The sequence below is a fragment of the Neophocaena asiaeorientalis genome, unplaced genomic scaffold (genome assembly GCF_003031525.2).
Source record: "Neophocaena asiaeorientalis asiaeorientalis breed wild unplaced genomic scaffold, Neophocaena_asiaeorientalis_V1.1 scaffold43, whole genome shotgun sequence".
Taxonomy (NCBI): Eukaryota; Metazoa; Chordata; class Mammalia; order Artiodactyla; family Phocoenidae; genus Neophocaena; species Neophocaena asiaeorientalis.
In genome coordinates, this window is record NW_020173674.1 from 13,621,521 (window position 1) to 13,632,101 (window position 10,581).

The window sequence follows — 10,581 nt, forward strand, 5'->3', positions numbered from 1 at the left end:
GCTCCTCTCTCCCTGGGGACCCCTGCCTGGCTTCTCTCTCCAGCTCCTTCCCAGGCCCCGACGGCGCCCCTCTTCTGTGGCTGCCCGGTAGCCAGTACGCAGCCTCGAGGCACGAAACTGCCGGCCCTCGGCTCTCTGCCCCGACGGAACCGGGGCGTCAGAGCCTACCCCAGCCACCCATAACCTCCTGTTGGGGTCAAACACTCGCGCCTCCGTGGTCCAGCTGCGAGCCGGGCAGTATAAAGAGTGAGGTCCGGGCGGGGCGCGAGACCACCTACCGGTCCCGGGGGCTTGGTCAGAGCGGAGATGGGAACGCAGCCAGACGGGGCTGCCAGCTCCCTTCCCAGCCCACGAGGGGGCGCCGCGTCCCCATGACAACGCGGACACCCCACCCCACCCCCAGCCTCCCGGGAGGGCAGCGCCCCCCGCTAAACAGCACTGGTGACCGTGGGCGGTGCCCCCATAGTGCCCGAGTGGAGAGCTGCCGGCCGGCTCCAGGGAGGGGCGCGCGTAGCTGGGGTCCCCGACGCCCGGGGTGGTGGCCCCCGCGCGTCCCCGTTGGGTGGCCGGCCCGGGGCGGGCGGCGCGGGCCCACCAGGATTGGCTGCTTCCCCGTGACATCACGCGGCTCGGGGAAAAGTGCGAGCGTGAGCGCGAGTCGGAGCCACAGCGCTGGGAGCTGCGGGCGGAGCAGGGGCCGCCCCTCTGCACCCCGTCCCCGCCCCCGGCCCGCGGCCCGGCCGCCCGCCCCACCCGCTGGCCCGCGGGGCCACCTGCCCGTCCAGCCGTCTGTCAGGTGCGAGGAGAACTGGGCGGAGGTGTCTGGTAAGTGACTCCGCGGCAGCGCGGGGGCGGGGAACCCGGTTGGGAGAGAAGGACGCGTGGCTTCTGGACCCTCTGAGGCGCCCCGAGGCGGGCCCGACTGGGCCAGGGCCTCAGGCTCCTTCGGGGGCGAGCGCGGCGCTGGGAGCTCCAGAGGGCACGGGGGCGAGGGGCCCGCTGGAAGCAAGGCCCGGAGTCGCCCGGAGGCATCTCCGGGTGCGCCTCTGGGAAGGAATGGACTCTCAGTGGGTCGGGTGGTGGTGGTGGTGTGTGTGCCCGCCCACAGCCCGCCAGGAGCCAGGGGCAGCCGTCGGGGGCGGGACCCCGCACTTCTGCCCTCCTCTGGCAGCTCTGCAGGGCGCCGGGCGCTGGAGCCCCAAAGAGCCTTTTTCCCGCCCGTCTCCCCGCCCCCCACCCCCCAGCGCTGCCAGCCCACTCCAGTCCGTGGAGTCCTCCATCAGCGACCTTGAACTCCGACGGAAAACACCACTGCCCTCTCCTGGTGCCCCTACCCCCTCCAAGACTCCCCACCTCTTTTGCCCAGGCTCAGAGACTGGGAGGTCCAGCGCCAAGGCCCGAGCCCCAGGGCGGAAGCTTCAGGCTCTGGTGCCAAATCCCCTGCGCGCTTTCTCTCTCCCCGCAACTCCTGAGTCTCCTCTCCCGCCCCAGGGACAGATCCAGAGACCACAGCCTTCCCGGAGCCCTAGAGTGAACGACTAGGAATCGAGGACCCACCCCCACCCCCGGCGTCCAGGGAACACGCTCCCATCGCGTCCGGGAAGGGGGGGGCTCCAGGACCCGGGAAAGCACGGTGCCCACGCCCAGAGGCTGCAGGAACTGCGCTCTAGGGAGTTGGGGGAGGGTGGGGCACGGGAGAGCCGGGGCCCCTTCGACAACCACGGAGACATGGAGGAGCCTCCAGATGGGCCCAGCAATAATTCCCAAGGCCCGACCAAGCACTCTCCTGCCAGGCAGACTGGGCGCCCTTTGGCGATAACTGCACAGTGGGCACATTGAGCTGAACCTAGCGTCCCGCAAGCCCGGTTGAGAGACTCTAGCAGCAGCCCCTCGACAGAAGTCAGTCCCAGCCTGGGACTCTGCACCGCAGCATTGGGGACGCAGACACCACAGGACTCTCTGCTAAGAAGACGCCCCCAAGGTCAGGGGGTCTGTCGCAGCCCAGATTGTAGTCCGGTCTTGTCCTGCCGGCGACTCTTCCCCATGCACAGGCGGGGCGCCATCTAGACACCGGTTCTTGGCCCGACCTTCTTCCTACTCGGACAGCCGAAGTCTGGGCTGAGCCTCCCTACAGGGGCGTTTAGAATGTGGCGGGTCACCCACTGTGGGACCTGCATTTGCTCGTGTACACAAGCTCACAGGTACAGGCACACCCGAACCGTGTGCATCCCCCAGGCCGCAGCACTCCAGGCGCACACACGCATGCACATGCACGTGTCCACACCGCGCGAGCATGCTCACATGCACACGGGCGCACTGGTATCCAGGCGTGGCCCAGCGCGCGCACACACGCACATGCAGACAGCTACTAGCTTCTACTCGAGCTTCCCAGTAATCACACACAAACAGAACTCGCAGTCGCCTTCCCGCCCACACTTTCCTCGCCGCGTGAGGGGTGGAACCAGGCGCCCTTAACTTTCCCACCATTGAACCCCGTGCGGAGCCAAAGGCAGCTACGGGGTGAGGCCTAAAGGCAGACGGGGTGAGGCCTGTAGAGGGGGGGGCCCCAAGTCCCTCCCCTGGGAGGCCCGGCCTGGGACCTCCACTGCTTTCCCAGTCGCCTTGGAGTTGGGGGCGGTGGCGAATAGCGGCCATCCTCTCCAGGTCCGGAGCTGGCACCCAGGGACCGACATTGCCATCTAGCGGTGCGCACATGCCTGGGCGGCGGTTGCTCGCCTCCCCAGGTTTCGGGCGGGCCTGCGTCCCAGAGAAACGCTCCAGAGGAGGGTGCAGTCAGAACGTCTGCGGGTGACCCCCAGGGGTCCAGAAAGATAGTTTGGGTGGGGAACAGGGAGAGTGCCTTGCCGTGCCTGCAGCTGGCAGCTTCCCCAACAGGGCCCAGAGAGGGACTAAACCCTTGGCCACCTGATTGGAGACTAGCTGTACAGATGGAGACAAGAGGTCTCTTTTCTTCTGGGAAAGCTAAGTGTGGGAGCTGGCAGGGAATGAGAAGGGGCCCTACCCAGGCCTCCCCTGACCCACCCCTCGTGGTGCGGTTTTGAGGAGGGGAGAGCAGAGGCGGGAAATCAACTCTAGAGGCAGTAGCACCTTGCAGTTAAGAAGGTGGCTCCTGGGTTCTAATCCTGCCCCCGCCCCTGCTTACACACTGGGTGACTTCAGGCAAGTTAATTAACACTATCCTCATCTGTACGAAGATACTTACTTCAGGAAGATGAGCATACTTATAGCACCTGCCTTTTCAGGCTGCTGTAGGAATTAAACCCGATAATCTGTATAAAAAGCTCAGAGGGATTCCTGACATAATTAACACTCAATAAACAAGAGCGATTATGTTTTTCCTATTTGATACCTCGAGCCCCATTCTGATCTCACTGGCCTGTGTCCTGAACCTGGGAGGCTAGAGCGAGGGTTTCCTTGGGGCTGGCTAACAGGTCACTCCTGCCCACCCTGTGCCTACGGGCAGGTGCCTAGGAAGGACGGCCTCTCCATGCTGGGTGCCTCTGCCCTTCCGCCCCTCCTCAGAGGGTGGTGCCTGAGGTTCCATTCTGGAGTCTCTCAGCACTGAAAAGGGCTGTCAGAGACCCCCCGCCCCCCAGGAGAGGGCAGTATCTGGTCTTTGCCCTTGATTCCTCTGCGACCTTGGGGGTGGCACCACCCCTCTGTGAGCCTCTCCTGTGAACCTAGGATTTGGGCATGAGAACTGAAACTACCAGGCCAGGAGGCTGGGTCTGCATCTGCGTCTGTGATGGTGGCTTAAGGGGACTGAAGCCAGGCTTGGAGAGGGGGCGTCACCCTGGCACCTGGCTCCAGCGTCCAGTGCACGTTAATGCTGGAGATGGAGTTGAGTTGCTGACCCCCACTGCTGCCGGCGAGGGAGGCCGCCCCGGGACAGGCATCCTCTCTGTTTTGCAGATGAGAGAGGAGCAGGAAGGTGAGGTGGCTTGTGCAAGGCCACAAGGCCAAGAGCCCGCTGGCCGTGGAGCCTGGGCTGTGGGGCGCGTGCTGCTTCTTCCACACCCCACTGTCTCTCCTCTGCTTCTCTCACACAGACGCACAGAACTGCATATACGACAGGGAGCTGCGGGGCTGGCATGGCTGTGATGGGCCTGTGTGCGTGTGTAATGGTGCGCGTGTTGGCGGGTGTGAAGGAGGCTGGGCTGAGCGGCTGCCCTGGCACAGTGCCCTGGGCGTGGGCCTCCCTCACACGCAGGGGAGAGGAAGAGGGGGAGGAGACGTGACGAGGCTCTGGGGAGGAGCCTCGTGCTTGGAGGACCCCAGCTGGGGCGCCGTGGTGTGTACCGGTGGGCCGAGGGGTACCCTCAGGGGCTGGCCACAGGCTCCCCTGCTGCAGCCCCTCTCTTCCCTCTGGTACACTCGCTCACCCTTTGGGTTCCCTGTCAGGCCTTGGGGAGGGCACTGGCCCCTGGGAAGCTGTGTGTGTCTTTCCTCAGTTGATGGGCCCTTTAGGCTTCTGATTCTTCACAGGTCTTAGCCCCTGGCTGCTCACAGACCCCAGCTACCCTTGCACGGCATCCCCACGCCCTGGGGACGGGGGAGGGCTCCGGGAGGGGGTGCCACAGTGGCACTTTCCTCCTCCTCCTTCTTGGATTCCTAGTTCCATGTCACCTCTTCTGGTCCTCTGGGAAGATTTCCCCAAGGTGGGATCACTGGCTCTTGTGGCTCTTTGGGCCTCCCTCTACCAGAACCCTTAGCTCTGGGACAGCAACATGAGATCAAGGAGCTGTGGAACCTCGGGCAGTTTATTTAACATCTCCGTGCCTTACTTTCCTCATCTGTTAGTAAAAAATAACAGTATCCGGGACTTTCCTGGCGGTCCAGTGGTTAAGACTCTGTGCTTCCACTGCAGGGGGCTTGGGTTCATTCCCTGGTTGGGGAACTAAGATCCTGCGTGCCAAGCCACATGCCACCCCCCCCCCACCAAAAAAAACAAAAACAAAAAAAACCCCACCAAAACAACACAGTATCTACTTCATAGGTTTGCTATGAGGATGAAATGAATGAATACTTATAAAAAGTGTAGAAAGTGCCCGGCACTGAGTAGACAATAAATGTTCGCTGGTAGTATATATTCTTGCCTTTGTCCCTAGTGCCTTCTCTAGGGATTGGAGGGCAGGTCCCCGGTAATGTTTGGTTAAGAAATGACCAAATGGGTAAATGAATGAATACCTCTGACCAGAGCCACATACTGGTATCTGGGACCTCTCTTTCCCCCAGCCCTCCACCCACACTGGCCTTCTGTCCATGCCTCACACATGCCTCAGGGCCTTTGCTCTCGCCATTGCCCTTGACTAGGCCACTCTCTGCAGCTCTTCTTGTGGCTGCCTCCTCCTCATCCTCCAGCTCACCTCCTCGGAGAGGCCTTCGCTGATCACCCCTCTGACTCACTCACCATCACCTGCCCTTGTTTTCTTTCTAGCACTTTTTTGTGGCTCACATGCTTGTATGTCTCCCCTGCTAGGGTTGTAAGCTCCGTGAGAGTGGGGCCTGCGTGTGTCTCCTTCACTCTGTAACCCCAGCGTGTACAACAATGCCTGTACAAGAGTAGGCACTCGATAAAGGACGAGTGACCGAGTACGGGAGGAAGTGATGGGACAGAGTTCTCTAAGGATGGAGTTCTGCAGGATGGTGATGTTCCTCTGTCGCCTTGACTCCAGTGTACCCCACCTCACCCCTCTAGTCCACTTCAACCATTCACCCCTTTCCTCTCTCCTTCCTCCTCCAGACGCTGCCCGCCCACTGCTGCTAACCAAAATGGCGAACTTCACACCGGTCAATGGCAGCTTGGGCAACCAGTCTGTGCGCCTGGTCACGTCAACCCATAACCGCTATGAGACAGTGGAGATGGTGTTCATTGCCACGGTGACAGGCTCACTGAGCCTCGTGACTGTCGTGGGCAACATCCTGGTGATGCTATCCATCAAAGTCAACAGGCAACTGCAGACGGTCAACAACTACTTCCTCTTCAGCCTGGCATGTGCTGATCTCATCATAGGCGCTTTCTCCATGAACCTCTACACCGTGTACATCATCAAGGGCTACTGGCCTCTGGGTGCCGTGGTGTGTGACCTGTGGCTGGCCCTGGACTATGTGGTGAGCAATGCCTCTGTCATGAACCTGCTCATCATCAGCTTTGACCGGTACTTCTGCGTCACCAAGCCCCTCACCTACCCCGCGCGGCGAACCACCAAGATGGCAGGCCTCATGATCGCCGCTGCCTGGGTCCTGTCCTTCGTGCTCTGGGCACCTGCCATCTTGTTCTGGCAGTTTGTGGTGGGCAAGCGGACGGTGCCAGACAACCAGTGCTTCATCCAGTTTTTGTCCAACCCGGCGGTGACCTTCGGCACGGCCATCGCTGCCTTCTACTTGCCTGTGGTCATCATGACGGTGCTCTACATCCACATCTCCCTGGCCAGTCGCAGCCGAGTTCACAAGCACCGGCCCGAAGGCCCTAAGGAGAAGAAGGCCAAGACCCTGGCCTTCCTCAAGAGCCCCCTGATGAAGCAGAGTGTCAAGAAACCGCCCCCAGGAGAAGCTTCTCGGGGGGAGCTGCGCAACGGGAAGCTAGAGGAGGCCCCTCCACCGGTCCTCCCCCCCCCGCCACGCCCAGTGGCTGACAAGGACACCTCCAATGAGTCCAGCTCGGGCAGCGCCACCCAGAACACCAAGGAACGACCACCCACAGAGCTGTCAACCACAGAGGCCACCACGCCCGCCACACCCGCACCTCCCCTGCAGCCACGGACCCTCAATCCGGCCTCCAGATGGTCCAAGATCCAGATTGTGACGAAGCAGACAGGCAACGAGTGTGTGACAGCCATCGAGATTGTGCCTGCCACGCCGGCTGGCATGCGTCCGGCGGCCAATGTGGCCCGCAAGTTTGCCAGCATCGCCCGCAACCAGGTGCGCAAGAAGCGGCAGATGGCAGCCCGGGAGCGCAAGGTGACTCGGACCATCTTTGCCATTCTGCTAGCCTTCATCCTCACCTGGACGCCCTACAATGTCATGGTCCTGGTGAACACCTTCTGCCAGAGCTGCATCCCTGACACCGTGTGGTCCATTGGCTACTGGCTCTGCTACGTCAACAGCACCATCAACCCGGCCTGCTACGCCCTCTGCAATGCCACCTTTAAAAAGACTTTCAGACACCTGCTGCTATGCCAGTATCGGAACATCGGCACTGCCAGGTAGGCAGGTAGGGGTACCACTGGAGGTGCTGGTGTGTGCGCTGGGGACCACGTGTCAGCTGCTGCCAGGGAGAGATGTGGAGGCACTTCTCAGTGTTCACGTTTGCCGAAGAGAACTGATGTTCCCGAGACCCCGTGAGCCTCAGGAAGAGGCTCTGGCTGGATTCAGAGACCAGGTCTCTGCCCAGGCCAAAGAGGATCAGCCCCAGGAAGTGACCAAACTGGACAGTCTGACCCATCGCTCTTGTCCTGCCTCAGGGAGCTGGGGAGCACTGGCCTATGTGGGCACCTGCCCCACTATGACCAGCCAGCGTGGCTGAAAGAACGGACATCTGGAGGGGAGCAGTGCCCAGCACCCCTCTGGGAGGAGCAAAGGGGCCAATGCTTGGGAAAGGAGGCTCAGGGAGGGAAGGGTCCCCCATCCTGCTGTAATCGGTGCTTTCTGCCCCCCTGTACCCCGCATGTAGGCTCAGCCTCCTCTTCCTATATCTCTCTCCAGGGGCAGAAGTCTCCCCTTGCTGCAGCTACTCAGCAGGGCTCTGGTTGGGTGGGCGGGTCAGTGGGTGAGCTGGCTGGAGGCCAGGCAGAGGGGGCTCCGGGCACCCCCTATGGCACTACGCTGGCCACGTTCAGGATGGGCTAGCAGGGAGATCAGGGGTTCACTCAGGAACTGGGGCCTGGCCACCTACCTCCCCAGGCTGAGCTGAGTGGCCCCTGTCATTCTGAAGAGTTGCCCTCCCTCCCCAAGGAGAGGGCTTGGCTCGGGTCACACACAGTGAAGGTGGGACTGTGGTGGGTGGTATTCACGGCTGGCCTCTGCAGCACGAGGGACGCCCTGGTGGGTCACCAGGGAGAAAACGGGGGTGGACTTGACCCACACACAGGCTTCAGTGACAGTTGGGGCAGGGCTGGTGAGGCAGGCAAGCGACCCCCATCTCTCCTCTCTCAACTGATAGAACCTTCTGGATTGGCAGTGGGCTGGACCAAAAGACCTTTACCTGGGGGAAACTGAGATGGGGGGAATCAGTTCTAATGAGTCTCCTGGGTTCCCTCCCCCAGGCCTGGCCCCTGGAGAAACAGGACTGAGAGGCTCAGGGGACTTGATGGGGGGCACCCTTCCAGGGGTCAGTAGGGGGCCCTGGAAGAAATTTTCATAACCGTTTTTTCTCCATGAGCTCTGGGGGGCACTCACCGCCAAGTCTTCAACCCCCTGAAAGCCACCGTTCCCTCCAGCCCTCTCTTTCCTCCATTCTCCCACCTCCAACAAATCACCACAGCAAACTTCCTGGGAAGGGGCTTTTATATATTAAAAGAAAGCTTTTATTGGGGAAAAAAAAAAAAGACATTTATTTATTTCTTAGTAATGGCATCATTGGGGGAAGAAGAAAAGCAGGTACAGGGGAATCAAATCCCTTTGGGTGAGGCTCAAGCTGCCTAGAATCCCTTGTCCCTCCCCACTTTGGGCACTTGGGGTGGGTGTGGGCAAGTGAAAGGGAAGAAGCAGGGCATGATTGATAAAGCTAACGAGTAGGCAAAAGGCACTGATGGGTTATATCCTGGGCCGGTAGAGGGAGGGCGTGGGCCAGGCCTCCGAGTAAAGCCAGGGGGCTCCTTGGCATCCAGGCCTGGCCACTAGTCCTTTCCCTTCCCTTTCTTGGCTGTAAAACAAGAAAGAAAGACCGCATTAGCAGAGTTTGGGTGACCCACTGGAGACCCCCTTCCCCCCAACACAGACATTAGAGAAGAGAAAATTCTGCCCCCTGGTGGTTCTCTATCAGCTAGCCTGGAAGCCCGTGGGACAGGACAGCCATTATGATGCTGGACATTCCTCACTCCCCCCAGCTTAGGCTTTGGGGATCAGAAAACCTTCAAGTTCCCGGTCTCAGTCCTGGTCCCAGCAGCCCTGGACAACAGCCTCAGTCCCCTCACCTGAGAAGTGGGCAGATTCCACTCTGCCCTGTTGGCCTCCAGGGCTGCTGTGAGTCAGGAATGAAGCTAAGGGAAAGAGGAAGTAAGGACTGTGAAGTCCTTCCCATATAGAAACTGCCCCCACCTGCTAGAGAGATGACAAAGCCAAGCTGTTCCAGTACGATTTCCCTGAATCCCAAGCCAAAGGCCCCAACAGAACAGCTGACTTTGTCCTGACTTGAGCCAGGATTTCAACCTCCCGAGCACCCTCTGTGGGGGCCCTCAGTACCGCCCACCCAAGGTGTCTCTACCTACAGGGAAACCTGGTACAGCAGACACGTCAAAAATTCACTGGCCAGGATCCAAAACGTCAGGCTTTACCCACTCCCTTCACAGGTAGGGGCAGCCACCTGTGATGACCCCACCCCTGGCCCCTCTGCTAACCTTTGGCCTTGGCTTTGGTCTTGGGGGTGCAGGGCTTGGTCACACGGATGGTCTCCTGGCACTGGGCATTGTACCGCGCCTTCTTCAGGGTGCCTTGGCGGGCTTTGGTGCCTGTGCCCCCATCACATGCCCCCCAGCTCTCGAACTTGTACTTGCAGTCGGCTGGCGGGAGAGTGCCCGGGTCAGAGCTGGGTGGCCTGTGGCCCCCTCCACGGGTCTGCTCAGGTCCCCGTGAGGCTGGGCCCCCTGCCTACCCTCCGCCTGCGCCCCACCTCACCTCCAAACTCCTTCTTCCAGTTACAGGGGACCCGGCACCGGATGCGTTGCGTCTGGGCCCCGCAGGTGCCCTCGCGGAAACCCACGCCGCAGTCCTTGCTGCTAGGGGTGCAGGGCCCCCAGATCCACTCCGCGCACTCGCTCCCCGGGCCTCCCTTCTTCACTTTGTCTACAACGCATGGGGAACAGAGCTCAGGACCCAGGCCAGGAGAGACTCACTCGGAGACCCCTTCCTGGAGTCCCGGCCTCGGAACCGAGGCTGCCGGCCTCACCTGCCCGGCTCCAGCCCTCCTTAAACCCCCCACCCTCCATATCACCTTTCTTTTTGGCCACCGCAGAGGTGAGCGCCAGCAGGGCGAGGAGGGCGAGGAGGAGGAAGCCTCGGCGCTGCATCCTGGGGGTAGAGCACGGGTCAGAGTCCTCACTGGGGGTCGCAGGCGTGAACCTCCCACCCCCTTTCCCCAGTTTCCAGGCCCAAAGGGTCGGGCGGCTACTGCGGTGGCGGCGGACTTGGGGGGCTGGCCCCTCCCCGCCAGCCGGGGCGCACAGCGGGAAGAGTCTCCCCAGGGGCCGTCTGGAGCCCGGGACTCAGCTCAGACCCCCACCCCGCCTCCAGCCCCCAGATCGGCAGCGGCCGAGGGGCCGAAGCCGCCGCGCGCCCTCCGGGGCCCCGCACGCTCACTCGCTCGCTGCCCGCGCTGCTTCGCTCCCTCCCGCGCCGGGCCCG

General features: G+C 61.6%; 2 protein-coding genes across 8 annotated transcripts in view; one reads left to right on the plus strand and one right to left on the minus strand.

The window, feature by feature from the left end:
• Nucleotides 1-5,793: 5,793 nt before the first annotated feature.
• On the plus strand, nucleotides 5,794-7,230 carry CHRM4 (cholinergic receptor muscarinic 4). Its single transcript, XM_024749211.1, has one exon. The coding sequence runs from the start codon at nucleotides 5,794-5,796 to the stop codon at nucleotides 7,228-7,230; it is 1,437 nt and encodes a 478-aa protein (XP_024604979.1).
• A 1,325-nt stretch (nucleotides 7,231-8,555) lies between these two features.
• The window catches only part of MDK (midkine), a 3,284-nt gene continuing 1,258 nt past the window's right edge, over nucleotides 8,556-10,581 (minus strand). For 4 of the 7 annotated variants that reach the window (XM_024749223.1, XM_024749222.1, XM_024749227.1 and 1 more), the window contains exons 2-6: nucleotides 10,172-10,248; nucleotides 9,856-10,023; nucleotides 9,579-9,740; nucleotides 9,156-9,221; nucleotides 8,556-8,884 (exon numbers count right to left, since the gene is read on the minus strand). In XM_024749223.1, coding sequence (XP_024604991.1) covers nucleotides 8,859-8,884; nucleotides 9,156-9,221; nucleotides 9,579-9,740; nucleotides 9,856-10,023; nucleotides 10,172-10,248 — 499 coding nt within the window. In that variant the 3' untranslated portion in view covers nucleotides 8,556-8,858. Of the gene's footprint in view, nucleotides 8,885-9,155; nucleotides 9,222-9,578; nucleotides 9,741-9,855; nucleotides 10,024-10,171; nucleotides 10,249-10,536; nucleotides 10,576-10,581 lie in introns of those variants that run through there. The other 3 variants (XM_024749225.1, XM_024749228.1, XM_024749224.1) reach the window with 3 other exon arrangements.

Bases quoted from the DNA above. Each gene is read 5' to 3' on its own strand.
- CHRM4 (XM_024749211.1), top strand. From the start codon at position 5,794: ATGGCGAACTTCACACCGGTCAATGGCAGCTTGGGCAACCAGTCTGTG.